General features: G+C 49.8%; 1 protein-coding gene across 2 annotated transcripts in view; it reads right to left on the bottom strand.

Moving 5' to 3' along the window:
- Positions 1-22,446, bottom strand: part of PBX1 (PBX homeobox 1) — a 126,956-nt gene extending 104,510 nt beyond the window's left edge. The window contains exons 1-2 of one of the 2 annotated variants that reach the window (XM_057383014.1): positions 21,939-22,446; positions 19,313-19,386 (exon numbers count right to left, since the gene is read on the bottom strand). In XM_057383014.1, coding sequence (XP_057238997.1) covers positions 19,313-19,386; positions 21,939-22,129 — 265 coding nt within the window. In that variant the 5' untranslated portion in view covers positions 22,130-22,446. The remainder of the gene's footprint in view (positions 1-19,312; positions 19,387-21,938) is intronic. The other variant, XM_057383015.1, reaches the window with a different exon arrangement.
- Positions 22,447-22,475: the final 29 nt, after the last annotated feature.

Below are 22,475 nucleotides of genomic sequence, written 5' to 3'. Positions count from 1 at the left end.
TTGTCATTAAGGTATTTGTAATTTAMAACCAAAGTCAACTTTCAAAGAAATACTTGAAATACTTTATTAGGCTTTTGCTTAAAAAGGAAGGAAAAGGCTTAATTTCAAATATGTAAATATGAGATGTTTCCATCTTTTTTAATGCTTCGCAAAAGCAGAGCAAAAGACTGTTCTTTACTGAAACATGTTGGGAAATTGAGCTGCACAAATTTGTACAACATTTCTGTCAACCCAAATACACATGATTATTTCTTTTCCTCCTTGAGACCTTTTAATTCAGAGGGAGGCACAGAAAGACCTCATCCTGCTTAAAGACACGAAGATGCCAACGCCTCTCAAGCCCCAAACCAACAACTGGTCCGTACCCCATCCCACAGGGATGCAGCATGGCATTTCCAACAGGCAAGAGGAAAGAGGGAGCATCCACCAGACCTAGCTCAGCAGCAGCTCCAGGGGCAGGATGCAGGCACCAAACCTTTGCAGGGAGTTTAGTACTGCCCTTAGGAGCCTCTGCCTSCCACTGCCTTGCCCACAGGTCACAGGGAAGCAGATGGAGGACAGGAATGCACAGGGTAGCACTGGGATAGTGGGAAGTGCCAGCACCTAGGAACCCTTCCCACAGAGGGAATTAAAAGCAGCCACTCTCCAAAGGCAATAGGGAAGCGTTACTACAGCCACCTACTAAGTCCAGGTAGGCTTACAGGCAATGGACCCCAATGCTTTCTGGGAGAAATGCAGAGATGCCTGGGCTCATGCAGCACAGGGATGCCTGCACAGGGTGGGARGCAAGCACAGCAGCAGCCAGAGCTTGGGCAGCAGGACCCTCACTACCCCAAGTTGAGGAGGGGACAGCCTTTTAAAGAAAGGACACAGAGACGGGCAAAGGGAGCCTGACAGCATCCTTTGCATCGCTAAGGATTGGCAGCATCGAGCTGTGCTTGGAGAGCTCTCCTGGAGGGACGTTTGCACAGATCCGAGGCTGTTCCCCTCCMTGCAGAGTCAGGAAAGCTCCTCCCTGGCTTTTGGCTCTCCAAAGACTCCAGCAAAGGAGGCAAGACCAGCAGCAGCATGACTGGACACCTCCCCACCAAGGGACCAGCTCCATCTGCCTCTGGCTCGGAGCTGCTGGAAGAGGAAAAGAGTGGGGGAGCTGGCAGAGAGCACCCCCTTGCCCCAGCCAGCCCCACACAAACCTCATCCAAAGCCTTCCCTGGGGATGAGGGGCGGCACAGCCAGCAGTGCTGTGTGCAACCCCCCTCCCCCCCGCCCCCTTCCCCTCTCCCTAAACTCGCTCTCGACCCCATCCTACTGAACAATCTCGCCGCGGGCTGCTTTTGTAAGCCTCCAGCCCCAAAAGAAAAATGATGGGTTTGAACTCTTAACCCCGCCCCAGAAAAAGGCTGGAATTAAAAGGGGTTTATGACTAAGTATGCAGATGGGAATACTGTAATAACAACAGGCAAAATGTTTGCCTAGCAGTTCTGGGCTGGTTTCGGAGGGCGGGAGGGAGAGAGAGTGGGACGGGGCGGCTTCTGGCCGGAGGATGACGGCACGGAGAAGGAATTTGGCGGCTGGGAGGGAAGGGAGGTTGCTGATAAATGCTGGGGCAGAGGCGCGGAGGGGGGCCAGGACCCGAGCGCCGCATGGCTGGCACTTCAGGGAAGCTGGCTGCTCACGGCGGGGTCCTGGCCGGCTGACAAAGGCTCTGCCGCCGAGGAGGGCAGCGGGGAAGGGGGACAGGGCAGGAGAGCTCAGCACCGATCACACGCCTTGAGGGGGGACAGTGCTGCACTCGCTGGGATGCAGAATGGGGAATGTACCAAGGCACACAGCAGTGCTCCCCTGCAATACCCCAAATCCCTTCTGAGCAGGGCTCCCATGCACACAGACTCCTGCCAAAGGGGGGGTCCACAACCTCCAACAAGTGGCTAATTTTTACCAGCAGTGTGACTTCAGCTCTGCTGAAAAAGTGGTAAAACTTCAATGCCTAAATCACCTAGGAAGGCATTTCCAGGATATCACCTTCCCCTTTTAGCAACAGGCTGCACCAAGGCCCCACTAGTGGGAGGCTCAGGCTAGGGCAGACTTAAACTTCAGCCACTGTCCTAGAGGAATGCACCCCACCACTGGCATAACCTCATTGAAAGAGAGGAGAGCGCCCTAATCCCGCACAAGCCTGCTCCCAGTCCTCTAGCATCCAGGGACATCCAGAACTCCTCTCTGTAAGGGACCCGTCCAATGAGGCACCTCAGTGTCTCCCTGTCACACAACAAAGAGTCCCCAGGTGYGGCTCGCAAGAGCCCAAAAACACGTTCCTGCCACTGCACCAGGTCAGGCTGGCCCTTGGCACACACAGTCCATGAGAAAGTACTGCTCCAYAGCTCACTGGAAATGTGACTCCCTGCTTGTACCAAACCAGCACCTTCCTGTTCTCTGGCTCTCCACAAAGTGCCTGGAAAATTCACACAAGCTGCAAACCACTTGCACAACATCACACACAGYTTGGCAGCCACAGGCCAGAAAGCCATCTAACACCCAAACCCTGCAAAACTCAGCAGGACCCATGGGACAGAAACTCAAGTGTGGCACACACAAACAAGCCACAGACCTCCCCAAGCCCCCAGAGGAGCCACAATATTGAACTACTGTGAGCGATGCTCCTGCCACAGGCATGAGAACCTTTCCCTCATGCTCACCAGGCACAGCCCAGCCTGATGCAACAGCAGAGCTTTGCCAAGCCAAGCAGCTCACAGGGGTACAGCTCCACATGGGAACATGCCCCAGCTGCTTCCCTGAGAAGGTAAAGCCACGTGCAAAAAAACCTCACAGCATGACTGGCAAGGCAGGAACTCCAGGAGACTCCCCAGCTTGCAAGGCAGGGGATTTGCAAGCACCTCACACCCACCTTTGCTCAACAGGGACCTCGGCATTCACAGCACCATCACACGGGAGTTTTGTCTTGACTGTGGTCACCTCCTGCTGACTCTGGCCACCTCCTGCATTTACCAGAGATGGGGAGTGCTGGAAGGAGCTGGTGGATACTTCACCTTGTGGATACCCCACCATCTGGGTGGGGCTCCAAAATCACAGTGCCTTTTAAGAAAGTTCCTACCTGATCCACTAAAAATCAGAGCACATTGCGTAGATTATTTTCCTGTAGCTCTTTAATATCCACAGTGCAAGGGATAAAACTGTCTATCAAAGAAAGTCAGCGTGGGGGCAAAACTGCAATGAGAAGCCATCACACAGTAAATGTGGGGTAACAACCACAGATAGAATAGTGGGATATGCAGACAGAAGTGGAAGCAGAAAAAAAATGTGCTTTACTACTGCTTGAAAACCAAGGAAACTGATTAAACCAAACATCTCCCCTGCCTCTTCCAAAGGGCTGTCTTGTCTGCTTCCTAAATCTGATTCCCATTYGTCTCTATATGGACTAATAAAGACTCTCTCATTGCTACAATACTCCTCCAGGTCCAACTTGTTGCATTTATGAACAGAAAGACCTACTGAAACCGAGTCAGAAGCACGTGGATAACCCCCCACCACAYGCCTTCTAAACAAGCAAGGAGGTCCTTCCTTTGAGCTCTGAAGCAGAGCAAATGCCCTGTGCAGACACTGAGGGTCTGGCCTCGGGGTCAGGAAGATGGTCACTGCTGATGGGAGCGAGCAGTGTGAAGGGTGACAGGGCCAGGCAGCCTGCGGCCGACACACAGCGCACAAATGCACAGCTCCCTTCACGGCCGCTGCTCCGCCAGCGCCAGCCAGCAAGCACTCGGATCAGGTAATGGAGGGTGTAGGAGACTCGGGAGAGGATTCCTGTGACTCAGCCGAGCTGGCCAGGGCCCAGACCAGCGAGCYCTGCAACATCAGCAAACAAAGGAGGGCAAAATCGGGACCACCCCAGCCCCTTCCGGCTGCCTCTGAGACGACCCCCRCAAGTGCGGGCTTGAGGAGAGCAGCCAGAGGCATGCGGAATGCTGCAGCCAGCGCTGGGATAAAGACTCGACCTGCTATGCCTTGGGGCAAGGAGGTGGTCGCCTCGGTTCCCAGGGGAACACAGGCAACACAGTCCTGGGGCTTGCTGAGCAATTTGGTTTCTCCTCTGCCAACACAGGAGACAGCATTAAACTTGCTCACTTAAGCCGTGAGCAGCCTCTCTCCACACACAAACTGAACCCAGGAGAGCCTCCCTCTCACCCACAGCTTTCAAGGCACTTCCTAGGATTTAAGACCAAGTATAAATGGTCCTTTCGAAGTCTTTTTCTGACAGTAGTTTTTCCCCTCCCTCCCAGTTACCCACTCATGCCTCAACAATCAGCCAAGGAGCTGGTTTATGCAAGGGACACTCACATCTCCCTGACAAGAAGCGTGGCCCCTGCACCAGCAACATCTGCTGGATCATAGCACCTCTCAAGGAACAGCCCTGAACAAAGGGTCACCACACATTTTGTGGAGCCCTCCTCTCCCTGGAGGCTCGAGTCTTACCCTCTCAAACTCTGCCAGACATGGGCTACAGCCAAGCCAGCTTCCATAAAAGCCTCCACAAAATCTCTGCCATGAGGTGCTTCCACCCTGCCCTAGTCTGGGACTCCAAGTTGTCATTATTTTTCATTAAAAAAAAATAATAAAAGGTGAACAGTGGGGAGGACATCTGGAAGAGGGGTAAATACCCATCAAGAGTYATTCCAGTCCTAAGAACTGAATGAGTTAGACAAGTGCTAACAAACAGGMTAAATTTTCCTTCTTGACAGGCCAAAGCAAGTCTCCAGAGCACAACACCAGCTCAGGGCCCTTCCCAGCTTTTGGTGGTAGTGAGATGCCCACCCTGGCCAGCTGCCCAGCCCCACCAGCCTGGACATGCTGCCCCACCTCCCTGCCCCCTCGCTGGGGTACCAGCCACCACCCAGAGGGGAGCTCCACAGCCAGGGGAAATGAAGCCCCAGCCAGGGCAATGCAGCCTTTAAGAACAGTCGGGGTGCAGGGCCATGGGGCAAAGCCTCCCACTGCAGCAGAGAGGCAATGCAGGCAKGCCAGCAGCTTCCATCCCTCTGCTCTGTAGTGGCCTGTAGCCCCTTCCTTCCCCTGCTCCCAACGGGAGGCACACCCAGTGCTAAACACTGAGTCTAACTCCATCCGGTCCTTCTTCCCCACGTCTATTGTCGCTAAAAATTTATCCGGTTTCTGGAAAAAAAAAAAAAGAAAGAAAAAAGGAAAAAAAAAAAACCAAAAACCACTGCACCTCCCCTCTGCCCTTCAAAGTAAAAGTAGCTCTGCTCTTTCCCCAGGGAGGGGCAGATGAGTTTAAACATGAGTCCCCCATCTCCCCAGCACTGCTCCACTCCTCCTCCTCCAAGGACTTTCACACAGCCCTGTCCCGTCAGCCTGTCTGTGGCATTTGATTCCTGTCTGTCACTAAGTGATGAGGACAAAGGGTGAGGAGTCAGGAAAAGGTCTGAGCTACTTTGTTCATCGTCTGGATACGAACTTTGGATGAACTCCGTGGGGAAAGAGAAAAGCCGCATGGAGCGGGACGCACGGTGCACAGCGCTCTCTCTCCTCAAAAAGAAAAAAAAAAAAAAAAAAAGAAAAGGGAGGCTTGAACAAGGGGAAGGGGTGGGAGGGAAAGGGAGAGGAGAGCATTCCCCATCCCCATGGCGGCAGGCAGTCCTGAGAGCTCCCTGCTCCGAGGAGACAGAAGGATATTCAAACCGCCTTCCCAGGAGGCATGTTCAATAAAGCAGGATGCCAACGCAGCCTTTTCTCAAACAAATCTGTTAGCGGCGGGCCAGGGGCCAGCCACAAGGGCTTGCTTTTTAAAGCAACCAAATGGGAATTTCCTAATAAAATAAAATTTTTAAAAAAAGCCCCACCGTGGCATGGGTAAAGGGAAGCTTGCTGGCAGCAACATGAAGTATTTTACACACAGACCTCTCTGGAAGCATGGGAAGATGAAATATAGTGCAGGACAGGGAGTTCTGGGATGCAGCCAGGGCCAGGGCACCAAACACCCATGTGCTCCCATGGCACCCASCCGGAGAAGCTGAGAGAATACCGTGCCTACAGCACGGTCACAGAGCGGGGTGAAGGTTTCCACCACAATTTCTGCTGCTCTGAGCAAGGGAGTAGACTCAGGCTGTATTGGGGCAGAAGTGATTTCCCTTGTGTTGACCTCTGGGACCCAGAAAAACCACCACAGGGCACCACTTTGCTTCAACCCGCTTTTCAGAGCTAAAGCCAAACCAGTTTGCAACTGGAAAGCCCTGTGGTAGTCTTGCAACCATTAGGTAAATCAGCTCCTCCTGGGCAACAAAGCCATCGCAAACGCTACCCTGAATGGCTCTCGCCCAGCAGCCAAGATTGCCAGCCCTGGGATCGGACACAGCCTCCATCGAGGATCATCGACCGGCAGAGCCCCGGCACACAATGTGCCAAGCCAGGCAGGAAAGCGATTGCCACTCTACAGTCAACACAGCAGCGCTCACAGGAGCTCCACTGAATGCTGGAGGTGAAGGGTGTCCCAGACAAACAACCCCACCATGCTGCACCAGCATCACCCACAGAACACTGGAGGGGACCCTCAGCCCCCCACAGGAACACCAGCTCTGTCACCTTGGAAGCTCTGCCYGAGGCACGAGCAGTTGGGAATTCAAGGGACACACTGGAGGCTGTTCACCACCAGCCTTCTCTGCACATCCCAGCAGAGTGGGTGAATTTACTCCCCAGAATGGGGAATCCTACATAAGACAGATTACGTGGGTTATAAACCCAGGAGAGCACTTTAAAGCAATATACTGGAATGTGCTGGAGATTGCCCTGGATGCCTTGTCTCTCCAGATAACACCAGCAAATGSAACTGCAGCTCTTTACAAGAAAGCATAACCTGGAAAATGAACACAGCAGCCCAGCAGAAGGCACTGGTGAGATCTCCCCAACCAGGCACACAGCAGCAGGTGGGGTCCACRTTCCCTTTCTGGATGGGAGAAATCTCATCCCTTCCAGTGCTCAGCACAGGGGACAGAGAGCTGCAGACATGGTCAGAGAAACCACTAATCCCAGCTCCAGTCTGGTCTCTCTGCTTGGGAAGGTAATAACTCACCCCCAGAACCAGAAAGTGGAACAGAACAAAGGCTCAGCTTCACTGAGTCACAGCTACACACAAGTAGCCCCAGTGCTCCCATGATCCACCTGCTCTGCACCAAAACAATGACCAGGGGAAAATTAAAGAAAAAGGGGAAAGCACATTTCTGCAAGGGAACCAACCCATCTGTGGAGGCTGGGAAAGCAAGGTCCTCCCTTGCAGCCACCACCACCACATCCTAGAAAAGCACATGTTAGGAGGTCACTCAAGCATCTCAGAGGCATTGCCCAAGACCTCTGAGGGAGAAACTTTGATGTCCTCCAAGCACAGCCAGTCCCTGGGGACTGCCTCTAAAGCACACAGCMGAGCGTGCCAGGGCAGATCGACTCCGGAAGAGTTTGCTCCACTGCTCACTTCAGAAAATCCAAAAAAGTTCATGTGGCAGTGGGAGGGACCTGCATCCAGCAGCTCAGCCAAGGTAGCCTGTCTCAAGGTAATAAGCTCCCACCAGTGTGAACCAGACAGAAGGAGGGAAAAAAAAAAGGACAGGATATTGACTGGATTGGCTGGCAATTCCATTTGCAGAAAGTGGGAGCTTGGGAAGGAGATGCTGGTGCTGCTGAATCCAGAGCTGTTTTGTGAACAGCAAGGAAGAGGAAATAGAGGGAAAGTGTGGGGGCTGGGGAAAAAAAAAGGTAAAGAAAAACGAATCTACTTTATTATTGCTTGAAACCCAAGGAGACTGATTAAAGCAAACATCCCCCTGCCCCTTCCAAAGGRTTGTCTTGTCTGCTTCCTAAATCTGATTCTCATTTGTCTCTATATGGTTCTCATTTGCTCTTCATTTAGGTTTCCTCCATGCTCCTTGCCGAGCCTGAGGAGCCCTCCAGGGAGCCATCAGGACTGGCTTCCCTCGGGAACCTGCGAGGACAATGGCTGACCAGGGTCAGACCCAGCACCAGGGCATGTGCACAGGGAGGAGATACAGCCAAGAGAAAGGCAACAGGATACAACTACAYACAATAGGCAAGAGGCTAAGGAAATCCTTGGAAAGAGCTACCCAGTGGTGTGATGGGCACCTGGGTGCCTCTGGGGCAGAAGGGGTGGCATTCCCAAAGGGTAAAGCAAAAGCAATAAAAGAAAGCGAGAGCAACCAGGAAGAGGGGATGCAGCACAAGAACAGACCCACCGCACCAGCGATTCCCTTTTGTCAGCAAACGGCCTTCTGATTAAACAGGGCCTTAAAAATTACCCTAATGGAGTTCCTTTCAAACACAGACTGCAGGGACCTCTCCTAATTGTGCAGCTCCTTTCCCAGTCCCAGCCCAGGATGATGCAGCAGCTCCATCGGCCGCCCTTGCCCGCAGCCACCTGCCTCGGCACGCAGCAAGGGTGTGCTCTGCCAGCTGTGCCCGCTGCTCCCAACGGGGCCTTGGGGCACTGTGGCATCATGGGTCTCACTTTCTGGCCTGACCCCTGGCTCTCAGACCACCAGATACGCTGCCTTTGCCAAAGGACACTTGCAAAGCCTAACCAAACACAGCAGAAAAAAGGAAATAAAAATCTACATGAGTCCTTGTACTCATGTAGACTTTGCCGCTGCCTCAGGAGCATGGAAAGATCGGGGACTTCCCCTACCACCACCCTTTGCTGTGTGTCACCTCCTTCCACATTACTTGTGAGTTTTCACGGTAAACAATCCCCATTTGCCCTTGGGATATTCTCCCCAAACCTTCAGCCATTCCATCATGCTGATGCACATCCTACCCTCAAGACCCCACRGGTCAGAGTCCCATGACTTTCCAGACCTGGATGCAGAAGAGCCATTTCTAAGGAGAGCTCCCACCCTGGGCTGTGCCCCTGCCAGACACACAGTGCAATCCTTAACCAAAAGAAAAACACAGCCCCCTCCAACACCATAAAAATCAACCAGGCACCTGCTGCCCAACTGATCCATCCACCACGAGAGGCAACAGAGCTGGGTCTGAGCTCTCCAGACCCAGAGCACACCCTGCATCCACCCAACATTATAGCAGGTTCAGATGGCTGCACAGGTATTGTGACATTACACAACACCATCTTCCCCCTCCTGCTTGCTGCCTCTGGAGAGGACAGTACCCAGAAGCTGCTCTCCCTGCTCCTCCTGCCCGTAAGGAAAGCAGAGACCCCTGACCTTCTCCAACACAACTCCCCAGCCCCTCCGCAGCTTAAGCAGCCCAGATGTGCAAATGTTACCCAATGCCCTCACCAGGCAGAAAGTAAATTCCAGCAAACGGGGGAAATGCCAGCCGCAGTCWGACACCGGGATGTGCAAATAGCAGCCAGGGACCTTCGGGAGAGGAACAGCCCAGGCCCAGGCGCTTCTACCTATAATCCTTCTCAGGATGCCCCCTCCAGCAGCTCCTGTGGTAGAGGAGGGATGCTAATTTCACCATTTGAGAGAGTGAAAAAAAATAAACATTTGCTCTTGCGCTAAATGACCTTTTCAGCCACTTGGGGACAGAATTGCACCGGGGCTTTGGAGTGAGCTACAGCGGGCGCTGCTCGCTCCCTGCTCCCATGCTGGATGCTTTGTGCCTCCAGATGCATTTAAGGGGTCCATGCCTCCCTGGCACCTCTGTCCACCCAGCAACAGAGCCAAGAAACATCTTCTTTGGAAAAATCTGCRTGAAGTAGGGAGGAAGAAGCGGTCTGCTAAGAGCTTGCCGAGCAGAGCGCTTCAGACGGTTTCATTTCACATCGCCAGAGCATAAATCAGGGAATTGCTCCTCGGGTTCTTCTCCATTAGCAAAGTATATTGCAACTCCCTTCCCACCGCCGATACCGATCGACACTTCACATCTGCTGACCAGATCTAACAGCCAGGATTTTCCAGGGGAATAATACATTCAGTGAAAACACCATTCCTGCCACCTGCTCCCCCCGAACACGCAACCGCTCCGGGAGCAGCTCCTCGCTCTCCGCGGGCACACGCACAGCACAACACCGCAGCCAGAAGCCTCGCGAATTCGTATCAGAAATAAAYAGGTGACCCCTTCAAAGCAAGGGTCATAAACCCTTCAAAACACACCTCCAACCACTGGAGCATGTCCTACTGCCTGTAACTTCCCTAAACACAAACAAGCACTCTTCTGGAAAGCACCAGCTTCACACGAAACCTACCGGGGGGGCTGTGTCCTGTGCTATCAAGTCAGGATTGACGGCCGCAACTCTTTCCAGCTAATTCCTTTTACCCTGTGAACTGYAATCTCTAGCCTTTTGTCTAGAAATCTGCAATAATCAGAGTATTGCAAATTCATCGTGCTATTGCAGTATTTGAAATAATATTTTTGCAATTTATTGCAATCAATCGTATTATTGAAAATTCTTGCAATATTATTGCAATGAATCATATATTACAATAATTATTTTGCAAATAATCATGCTCCTCCCAAACAAAAAAATACTACATTAAAGCACTTGCAATGTTTTAAAATTAGAGACTTAAGAGTTAAAAGCCAAATTCACAGCTTAAAGCCAGAGACCGATCTACTCAGATGCTCCAGGTATTGTATCATTCCTAATGTTTCACCAGAGAATCACTGCACAGAGGGGGGGAAAAAAACCCGATGTGCGTAAACAAACAAAGGTACACCCACCAGCAGCTTGGGTTTTGAAACATTAATGTTGAAATTAGAAAGGCACATTTAGGAGTGTTATGGGCAGATTCACTTTCAGTTTGGCTCCAGCCTTGTAAATATCAAATGTCAAAAGGAAACAACTGCACTGAGTTAAGAGAGAAAAATCCCCGTGCTGTGGAGATATATCTGGGATCGGGACTACTGGAGCTGGGAAAGGAGCAGCAACCAGCAAGGAACACTTCACAACTGGAAGGGTATTTTTACCGGGTAACCTGCCACTGCTAATTCTGCTAATCGACATCACTCTGGAATTTGAAAATGTTATCCAACCAGGAGAGAAACTTGATTTTCCTCTTCTGGTAATGAGGATGGGCAGGCCAGCCAGGTTGGGTGAAACCAAAAAGGGGATGTGGAAACGATGAACTGAGTTTCCAGGCTTTATTCGGGCAAGAAACAAAAATCCAGGCACCAGCATTTTAACAGGCTGATTCCTCTTGCAAAGGCAGCTCTGCTCGTTTTTCAACAAGGCTGAAGTAAAATGGCAAAGTTATCATTTTAGATTAGAGCAGCTCCTCACAGCATTGGCTCTTCCAAGAGTTTTCCATTTATCAGGATATTTAGGGAAAAAAAGGGCGGAGGGGGCTGGAAAGAGCCCATCAGCTTAGGGCAAGCAAAAAAGCTATTTTGGGTAAGGCTTCTCCTATAAATAAAAGGCTGGGAAGGGAGAGGACAGCGACAATGTACAGCTCGCTCAAGGTGTCACAGGGGATTTCTATTATCTGTGCTGGCGACCTCCCCAAAACACAGAGCACCAGCACTCTGCTCCTCGGCAGGCACAGCTTCCCTGGCAGCCAAACCCTCCACAGGGCTGCCCATTCTCCGGCTGCCGTGCCTTCCCCACCAGGAAAAGRAGCCAGGAAAGGTGGCTTTCTGTTGCAGCTCGGAAAAAAAAAAAAAATACATATACACACGTATACACACACAGAGGCACAGCTCACAAACACAAGGCCAAGAGATATTATTATTCCGTTTTTTTTTTCACTTGACACAGTTGCAAATCAATAATTCCAGGCCAAGCGATTCCCAGCACTGGGAGAAAGCATCACCTGAGTCCCTCCTGAGCTCGGCCTGACAACACACACTAATGTATTCAGCCCACAGCCTCCTCAGGCCACAGCTTTCTGTAATTTATCCCTATAGCACCCGCCACCCTGGATTATTTAAGCCGATGGGGGGTGCAGCACCTCCGAGGCAGCTTTGAGCAGAAGCTGCTGACCACCCAGCCCACAAAACCATYGGTTTTGGTTTCCAACAGAGTTCCCAGCAGACGCTCCCCAAAGGATTTCATGGAAAACCCTCAATATTGATGCCTCTGGAGCATACTCTGGAGATGGTCATCTGCAAAGCACCACGCAGCACCTACAAGCACCCAGCACACCCCAAAATCCAGGGTGCTCGCACAGCCCAGGCTCTGGCGTGGGTACAGCGTTGAAGTGCCACGTGTGACCCCAGGCTGGCAGCCCAGGAGCCGAGCACTGGTCTCAAACACCTTCTCCCACCATGGGGAACCCTCACCAGAGCGACCAGATCGGGAGCCGGTGGATGTTTGGGGAAAGCAAAGGATGCAGATTGAGGTTGCTTTATTAGATTACGGACAGCCCCATGCAAATAGGGCCATATTGATCCGGTCTGCAAACACCTGGCTGGGAATACAAGCAGCCCCTGAGTATACAGAAGCTGCTGGAGATTATTAACCAGATCCATTGCTGTAAATCACATTACCTCCTTCCAAACCCTGACCCAGCAAGGAGTCCCCCTGTGCTAGGCGCTGTACAGGGCACATCCTCGCAGCACAAGGGAGCATCACTTCTCCCGGCACGGCACCGAAAAGCCCAATGACTCAGCCCAAAAGTGTGGAGCCCGGCAGAGGCATCCTGCTCTGGGGGCTGTACACTGSAGTTTTGTGCAGCCCACCTTCCCCACAGCAGCTCCCAAACCAAAGCACATTACCAGGAGAAACTCACTGCCATGGGAATGCAAAGCAGGAAGAAAAAAAAAATATTACAAATAATAAAAAAAGTGGAAAATAGCTAACATCATATCTTTAGGGAAAAACTCATCCCCTGCTCCTATTGGGTTCCTTATATTTTGCATCAACTGCAAATCACCCCTGTAGTGCATAGGGCAGACAAAAAAGCTTCTCCTGCCTCCCAAAACACCCCAACTCCAAGCACAGGAAGGAAAAAAAAATAGTAGTAAAATGCTTCCCAGCAGATTTCCAAGACATCACGAAACCCTCTGCAGAGCTTCATTAGCAGAGAAGGCAGCAGTTCCAGGATTAAAGGAGGAACTGGGGAATGAGGTGCCGCACCAAAGGCACAGGAGGAATCCCATCTTCCTCCCTTCTCTCTGCCAAAATCCACAGCTCTGATTCAGCAGAAGCACCAGCAGCAGCACAGCCTACTGTATCTCACTGCAAACAAACCYATTTATGCTTAAACCACCACCCTACTCCCCTCAAGGATTGCTGCATGCAGTAATTTCCTTGTGACGGGGATAAAGAAAAAAAAACAAAAAACAAACCATGATGAAATTGTCTCAGAGTTTCTCTGTGTTTTGTTTACAACCACTGCCCTCAAACCCAGGGCCGGCACGAGCCCTGCTAACAGGAATAAATCTCGCATTTGAGAGCATTTAGAAAAGCTCTGCTTGCAAACACTCAGCGCTCCAACAGGGAAATCCCTCTKCAGGTCTCAAATAAGAGAACTTGAACCATTTTTCCCAGGAGAAATTTAGGCCTGAAAGATCTTCCGAGCTTCTCATTTGGAGCTACAAGGCCCAGTAACAAGATCTCCTTCCCTGGACTCACCCACAAACTGCTGCCAGGACTGTGCAGAGGCACGGGGAGACGGACTGCAGAGAGACCCGAGGCAGCAGGGAAGACACCCAACAYCCATGGAAGAGGATGCTCTGGTTAGCTGCTGTTCATGACCACATCTGGTTAATATAGGTATTTTTCCAGCATTGCATGCATTAATAGTGAACTCGGAGATTTCTTCTCCTCCGTGCCCGGTCCAGTGCTGTCAGCAGGAATTATCCAAAGAGCGTACTGCTGGCACGGCAACTTCCAGCACCCTCAGCTACCCAAAACCTGGGGAGGCCACTGCAAGCAAAGGCTTAGAAACTTAGGATCACAGGGATCAAGAGCTGGAGGACTGCCTCATCCATCTCCCAGGTGAAAACAGATGGGAACGATGGGACACAGCAGACCCTCCAAGAGCACCCTCCTGCTCTGCTGCAATCACAATGAAGTTTACTCGACATCAGGCACCCACAAAAATCAAGCCTTGAAATAAAAGCAAACAGGTTTACTCCTCTACACCCCAAATTGTGGGGAGACCCTCAGGAGCAGGAATGCTGTGCCAGAGCCAGGCCTGGTTTCTCTCCTGCGATGGCAGGGCTGAGGGGGAGGAGGTGGGAAGAAGAGCCCACTGGCAGCCTTGTTCTTCCCACCTCCTCCCCTGGAGGATTGCAGGAGGCCAATTTTGATTAAACTAATTAAGCCTGCTCCGTTCAAAGAGCTCCAACCACATGCTACCAGGGGAGAGGAAGAAAATACGAAATTACAAGGAAAAAAGAGAAGTCTCCCTGCAAGCACGCTCCTCCAAAGCCATCCATCCCCAGAAGATCCATGATGGACAACACCATATTTGGAAGAGAAAAGCCCAGAAAATGGACTTGCTGCAGAGACAAGCCCAACCCTGAAGACCCTGMTCCTTCCAGTCACGAGGACCTACACTGGGACACATCCCATTTCCCATCAGGATAACTGGTTTCCATTCCCTCCCAGCCAGTCCTCCACCAAGCCAAGGTCTACCAAACCATCCCTATCTTCCAGCCCCTTGTACATTCCCTCCCCTCCTTTCCCTTGAAGACATTAAGTTTCTGGAAGCAATTTAATTTTGAGCTACAGCGAGGCTTCCTCGGACAGCGTGGATTGAGCTGGAGGCCCTGCTCTCCCAAAATGTTTCACTTCCCCCCAGGGCAGCCACACCAGGGACCCTGCAGACTCTGCCTGGCTAYGAGAGAGAAGCATCACTTTTGCCTTCAAAGCCTTTCAACTGGAAGGGAAAAAAAAMCCCAGTAATAACAAATATCAAAGCACAGGCTTCCTCCCCTTTGAAGGGCARGAGGGAGAGCAGCCGGGCGAGGGCTGGACCTGCCGAAAGCTGAGCGGGGACCCGGATCCTGCAGGGCTGGAGCACGAGAGCCACTTTCCTGATGAGCTTTCGCAGCAGCAGAATGATGCCTTAGGTGCAAGAATTGCATTGAAATTCAAATCGGGGTGTTGAACTCTCTCCTGCGCCTTGGGAAACCTCCTTGGTGGAAACACAGGATAAGGAGGAGGGCAGGATTTGATACCCGGGGGAAGGCTGGGGGGGAAGGAAAGCAAGCTGCCCCATCCTGCTGTGAGAAACATTTGAATCAAGGGGCCCTGAGCTTGCCAGTGTACCCCTCTGAAAGCTCTGCCCCACACCCTAAAAACCCCAGCACCKCATGCAGTGTGCCTGCCCCTCTTCTCCCCACGCTGAACCTGGTGGGATTTTACTTGGGGCGTGGGGAAGAGAAGGGAGGGAGGGTGGAAGAAAAAGAAACCCCATATCATAATTGCTATATTAAAGAGAAATAGCAGGCAAGAATAATAAGAGAGGTGTCAGAAGTGAAATACAGTAACAGACATTAAAAAAAAAAAAAGACTACAGTTCTGCGATGGGGGTGTTAATTGAACACAGAGCTGGAGAGAACAAAGGGGTGTTAAGGAAGAGAAGAAGGGGAAAAATCCTACCTCCTCCAAAGATCTGATTTGAGTTAAGTTTGGTGAAGATAATGCACAGGGAAAGGTAGCTAAGAGGCACCTTATATAGCTATTATGTTCTAAAATTAAGAAAAAAAAAAAGACAACAAACCCATTATTCAACAACAATTGTACGGCTAATCAGTGCTGTCTATAAATATTCCACTTTGTAAATCCCCCCATTGGTGCAATGTACGTTTTTCTTTTAATACTGAATTCCTTCAACGCAGGAGGGAGAGGAGTATAAGAAAATAAAAATTGTGGGATTTCAAATGCAAAGCCCAGGGTCTTTTTAAGAAGTAGAATTTGCCCGATGCCCTCACCTCCCCCAAATGAGCAGAGAAAGTGAAACGATGGGAAAAGCTCTTAAGGAGGAGGAATCAGATTAAATGGTCATATATCCTGWGCTCAGCCTCTCCCCGCCGGTCCCTGCCGAACGAGATGGGAGTTGGGAAAGGCTCACAGCTGAAATAGATGCTGCTGCATTTTGACAGCAGATATTTTCCAGTTTGCCATCCAAGGACCCCACGTCTGCGTACGCCTTGCCTGATTCTTCTGCTTAGCTATTCTGCTCATGCAGAGAACAGCTTAAAAAAAAAAAAAAAACCAAGAGAGGGGAAAAAAACAAGGAAAAAAAACCAGCCATAAAGACAGAGCCCCTACCCCTGCCTTCAAACTTTTTATAAATCAGCAATGCAATTTCCGATTTCAATCCCTATTGACGGAGGAATCAATTGTATTTAGGACAACAATGCCTCCCATTTCCATAATTATTATTCCAAAAAGCCAGCCAGCCATTTGAAGGCAGTCCTGCCCCTTCCCTCGCAACAAAGCGACCAACAGCAAGTGAAAACACACCAAATGAACGCCGACAACTTCGATGTATATTTAAGCAGCAATTCTTTCCTCCCCTACATACTCCTGTTTGTATCAGACCTCTCAACTTTTATTACTTTTAAACAGACATCACCCCAAAAGCAGCAATCTTCAGGCTGCAGATAAAAGACAACTCACTGAGCTTTTTTTTTTAAAAATCATTATTATTTTTTAAAGTGCTAATAAAATATTTTAAAATAATTAAAGAGCCTAAATGCAAAAGGGAACTCCTTGACCAGTAGAGATGACCTATTTTTCTAAGAACTTTATGGACACTTTGGGTTTGCTYAAGACAAGGTTAAGGCTATGAAATAGTAGCCATAATGTTGCGAGAGATGGTGGTAAAGTCTCCGTAAGGCTCTGGAGTCACTTAAATCAGGCAGCGGGGTAACCGAACGCACATTTCTGCACATCATAACGCCGGGGGGAAGATGTACGCACGCACTTTCAAACACCCACCAGTGACCACAAACAATCACCAGGATTTCAAACGCCACACATGCAAAAATCTGGGAAGCTAAATGGAAAGTGGGAAGCAAGAAGTTGGCTCAACTTTCCACGCTGCTGCCCGCAAGGAAGGGGTAAGCAAACAGAYGCAGGCAGTACCCTCGGCCCCAGAAAAAACAAGGCAAACTTCCTCCTAGCATTGGGCCCACAAAGCAATAATTAAAAAAAATAATAAAAATAAACCAAAACCATCTGGCTGTTTGCTTTCTTATGAAGTGTGACTTTTGGGGACACAGATGGGGGAGAGGGGAGGAGGTCTTTGAATTTGCAAAGTGAAAGAATTCACCGCAAACATATCCAAGGGTAGATAAACAACGCTCCAAAAGCCATCTCGATTCAACCTCTTTGGAGACCCCCAGAGCACAGCCCTATGGCCAGTAACCCAAGCACAACAGCAACAAACAGCATGTAAAAAAATATAAAACAGCCCCAGTTTCACACCTGAATATCCCTATTTCCAGCACCATGCTTTGCCCTATACCATCTCTTTCCATTTTCCTCAGCAGACAGGAATTATCCCACATCGTCACTGTGGGTACACAGTTCCTCATCCCTCCCCAGCTCATCAGGACCTCACAGCATCCCTGAGCTCACCTGGATTTTTCCCATCAAGTTTGGTCCCAGCAGATTCCCTGTCCCCTAACTTTGCGACTGTGCTGATAGCGAAGCTGAGCTGGGATTAAAGAGTTACCCTGCCAAAAAGCAGGCAACATACGCAGCATAAAATACAGCGTCAAACACACATGGAGAAAGGACMGACAAACGTTCCTCGGCTCACACAAAATAAAAGGAGAAGGAGAGAAAAAGAAAAGGAACTTGGTGGCTTTTTTGTGGAGGTGYGCAGGAGAACGCTATAAAACCCTGAACATTTATCTCCACATAGACTCTCTCATGTTACAGCTTAAGAACTGTTTGGAGGTTCTTCCCATATCAAACCCACTGTTGGTTATTATGGGAAGTCTGTAAGGAAGGATTGCTCGGGAAGGTCAGAGGCGGCCCCGCAGCCGGGAGGACTTCGGAGAGCCGAATGCCATCGGTAGGTGCTTTGTCTGGGCTACACGCTGCACAAACAACGCTTAACAAAGGGCCCTCTTAGTCATTTTATATATATTGCAAGAGTCAAGTAATTGTATTTTCAATCAGCTGCTCACACTGGGAGGTTTTATATATATTCTTATATATATTTATTTAAGAATTGGGAAAAAAAAATAAGACCCAATTCAGGTTTGTGAAAGCTGTTCCCCTTTTATGTGTAACTATCAATGTGTATCAACTGTGTGTGCAATCATATTTATTGTCACTTTCATTCATGTCATGCCCTTGCTTATATGGCTTAGATATGAATTATTGACTGTTTCAGTCCTTGTTGTAAAGAGGGGGGAAGGGGGGGGAAAAGTCAAGTACTTTGCARTGCGCTAAAACAAGGCAGCTACACCGGCATGGGAAAGCCCATGGATCAACTCTGGTCAGCTCAAAAAGCCAACAGGAGAGATGAACCACCCCCCCAAATTTCCATTATTCCCCCATTTTCTTTCTAATTAAAAAAAAAAAAAAATAGAGAGATTCCAACAAATACATAAATAAGTGGTGCATGTTGCTAAATGTCCTTCCCTGAGCATCTGTTGTTTAAGATCACCCTTGATTGATGACTGCTATTTTTAATTGTTGCTTTTAAAATTTAAATGCCCCCCTGGGATGTGTTATAAGTGTGTTAGTACATGGTAGGAGGTCTGGAAAGTGGGAAACAGCAGAACCAACGCTCTCATGCCATTAGCTTCTAAAGAAGCCTGAGAACACCCCATGCCATAAAACAACAGTACCCTAAAGTAACTAACAATCTAATATATTGCTTTCACTAAAGGCAACTGACAACTTGCTCTTACATGAGCCAGCCTGGATGATTGGCAGACAAGAGCATTTTAACCCTTTCTTTGAAAAAAAGTAAGAAACCTTTGTGTTTACCTGAATACTTAATGGCAATAAAACGGCGCAATTTCATTTTGTTGCAATTACTTGCCCCACACACACTCTACATTCACATTTTGTTTTTTTAAACAGTGCCATGTCTTAGAGAAGAAACTACAGCAAGACACAAATTGCAAGGGGGTTGATTTCTTTTTTTCTCCCCAAAAGAAGCAATAAATAAAGAAGGGCTATACAATAGAAATTAAGCCACGATATTTTCTCTTCCAGACACAAACCACATCATGCAAGTCCACTGCCAAAAGCATTAAATACCAGCGAGTTATTTCTCCCCCTTAAATACTGCTGCATGGGGATGGGGGTGGGGGGGCACAAACTTGGTGGAATAAAACCCCCAAAGAAAAGAGCAAAAAGAAAAATAATACAGAACCGACAGTATTGATTTCCTACCTGTTTTTTCTTTGATTTCACACAAGACATTAAAAAGCGCTGGCTTCATCCTGTGGCAGTTTAAAGCATGTTTCCTGGAGAGAAAAGAAAAGAGGGGAGGGTGAGCTCAGGATGTCACCATGAGGAACAACTTTCCAAATTCATGCCGGCTGTGCATGCTGGAGGTTGGGGGTACAGTTTTGAGCCCCCTGTGCTGCAAACAACCACCTACCCAACACAGGGGAGATGTCACCGGTTTAGGAACGGCTCGAAAATTGCCTTTGCCACCGAGCAGCTCCAGGGCCRGCGCGAGCCAGGCGATGCTCCATGGCAAAGCCAGCGCATTTTGGGAGCCAAGCTCAGATCAACTGTCTTGTTCAACACAGACACTGGGCTTTCCCTGTCCCCCATCTCCAATATTACACCCGGCCATGTGCTTTATTAGGCTCGTCCTACAAGCCAGAGGGGAAATAAACTCCTCCTTGCCCCAGTGCTGGAAACATCCTCTGCTTAGAGCTGTCAATTCGGGCAATTTCAGTGCCCAGCTTGGAGTACAGAAAGATGCATGGAGAGAGAACCCCATTCCCTCTGCCWCCATGCTACTTACATCCAGCTTATTTGCAGGTGTTAAAATTTAATTCTTTACAATTGGGACAGTAAACACATTAAAAATCACAGCCGGCTGCTTCTGGGAAGRGGAGGGAACGCTATTCAACGCCGCTCCTTTCGGCTGCTGTTATTCCAGAGCTGACCRTTCTCCTGTGGGTTTTGAGGAGAGACTTTGGGGAGGGGGCGTTTTAATTGGCTGGTTTTAAACCCCAAGATGAGCCCGCTGAGGCAAAGGAGCAGTATGATTTAATTTTTTCTCTTTGAGCCGTAGGGTGGTTTAGCCAAGGGTTCAGTTGTACACAGGGCTGTTGCTATCAGGCGCCGGTTCCGGGGATTTCTGTTTACCAACCGAAATTACACGCGAAAGACGATGTGAACATCTGGCAAACATTCACACTACTCACCCCACCACCCACAACATGTTAAAAAGATTTATATATCTGATGAAGTCTCTCAAAGGTATATACCCTTGCAGAACCACAGCRTTCCCTTATCAGCACACCCAGATGGGCGCAGACATTTGGGTATACGCAAATCACGTACATATGCTGTAAGGGCCCTCTTACAAATAATGCTTGCACTTTGCACCTTCCCAAAACTTCATTTAAAAAGAAAAAAAGAAAAAGAAAAAAAAAAAAAAAAAAAGAGGCAGCAAAACAACCGTGCAATAGTTGGACGGAAGGAGGAAATGCAAAGCCAAAAATTATTGATAAATACAGCGTGTTTGCCAACTCCGAATTAAAAATAATACTAATGTACMAAAAAAAAAAAAAAACCCAAACCCAAAAAAAAGGAAAAAGAAAAAAAGTACTGTTAGGAAGCAATTGATACAGACCAGCAAGACAAACCCATAAAGCCTTCTTCTAGCTCTGTTGTGCTTTGGTTTTATTGATTTCATTAACTACCCTATATTATCCTGGCTGGGACACACACAATTCCTGCAACTTTGCAAAGGAAGAGCCCCTCACTGCCCCGGGTCTGGCCAGGGAGAAAGTGAACGATTTCCTCCTCCTCCTCACAGCTACTCTGCCCCTGCAAGAACATAAGAAAATGAGTAAGATCAGCCCTCCAACCAGYCTTTTTGGTAAGCAGGAGCTCTATAGAAGCTGTGGAGGCAGGGAGGATGAAAACTGAGATTTGGGGAGTACTTTTATCCTTCTGGAAGTTCTTAAGCGAGTTTTGGGGCTGCGCGGTGCGTTTTTCCAGGAACAATGTATTCTAGCAATCTGCTCCAACTCGGGGCATGAATATCAGGAGGAAGGACAACACACCAAGCAGCTCTGCAGCCCAGAAAAAATATCAAGTGTAACCCAGGCAATTCAGGGCAACTTTTTTGTTTTGATTCCTTCATTTGGGCATTTTTTTTCCCCTCCCTGAACTTTTGGTAGTGCCTTTGAAGGTGCGCATTAGGTTTGCACTCCCCGAAGCTCAAGGCAATTCAGACACCGGCTCCTACAGCCTTATTTTTCCTTTTTAAATACATCTGCAATTAAGAAACCCGGGGAGAAAAAAAAAAAAAAAAAAAAAAACAAAGATTCTATCAGCATCTCCAAGGCGCAGAAACACGCCGAAAAATAACACTACTACAGGGGCCTAAGAAAGAACATTATTAGCAGCCCTTAAAAGCGGGGCAGCACTTCGTGGCTTTTTCGGAGGAGCCCGGAGCGGAGCCCCCCGYACGCCCAGCTTGCCCCAACCATCGCTACCCTCCGTAGTTATCCCCCACCGCAAAAAGGCTGGGAAAAACCAGGCCCAGTTCGTGGATGGAGAGAGGAGGAGGCTGCGGGTGCGGCGACCCCTCGAAACCGCCACGAAGTTGGGAGGTGGGAGACAGATAGGAAATAAAAAGGGGGGGTATTAAACGGTCCCCTTTCTTTTCCCCCTCCCTCGCTACATTTCTCCGCAGCAGGAGCAGCGGGACCCCCGTCCCCCTATGCGCCCGCGGCCGAGCGCGCTCCCCCCGCCGGACAACAAAGGCCGGGCCGGGGCGCGGGGGAAACTTCCCGGCACCTGCCCCCCCGCTCCCCGCCGCTCTCACCTGGCCTGCGCCTCGTCCAAACTCTGGTCCGTGATGGTCATGATCTGCTGTAAGATGTCTCCGATGTCCTGCTTCCTGCCTGCCTCCCCCTCCGCCCCGCCTGGTCCATCCTGCATGTGCTGGGACAGGCCCGGGTGCCCCGGCATCCCCACCCCGCTGTGCGTGTGCATCAGCCGCGGCTGGTCATCCATCGCCGGCCGCCGGCCCCGCTCCGCCGCCGCCTCCTGCCCTGGCTGCCGGGAGCGGCGCGGCTGGGCTGGCCGCCTGGCTCCTCGCTTTCTTTTCTTGCTCGCTTTCTTCTTCTTCTTTCCTCCCCCCCTTCCTCCTCCTCCTCCTCCTCCTCCCCAGCCTCTTCCTCTTCGCTTTTTATTTATCCTTCACGCTGGCGCCCGGCTCCGCAGCGGGGAGGAAGAGGAGGAGGAGAAAAATGAAGGAGGGGGGGAAGAAAAAAAAAAGAGAGAGAAAAAAGAAAGGGGAAAAAATCCCTTTGGCTGCTGGAGGAGGAGGAGGAGGAGGAGGAGGAGGAGGGAGGGAGGG

The sequence above is a fragment of the Malurus melanocephalus genome, unplaced genomic scaffold (assembly GCF_030028575.1).
Source record: "Malurus melanocephalus ecotype Western Australia unplaced genomic scaffold, MMel_1.1 scaffold_601, whole genome shotgun sequence".
NCBI classification, from domain to species: domain Eukaryota; kingdom Metazoa; phylum Chordata; class Aves; order Passeriformes; family Maluridae; genus Malurus; species Malurus melanocephalus.
The sequence above is the reverse complement of the archived record's forward strand: the minus strand, read 5'-3'. Positions and strand labels throughout refer to the sequence as shown.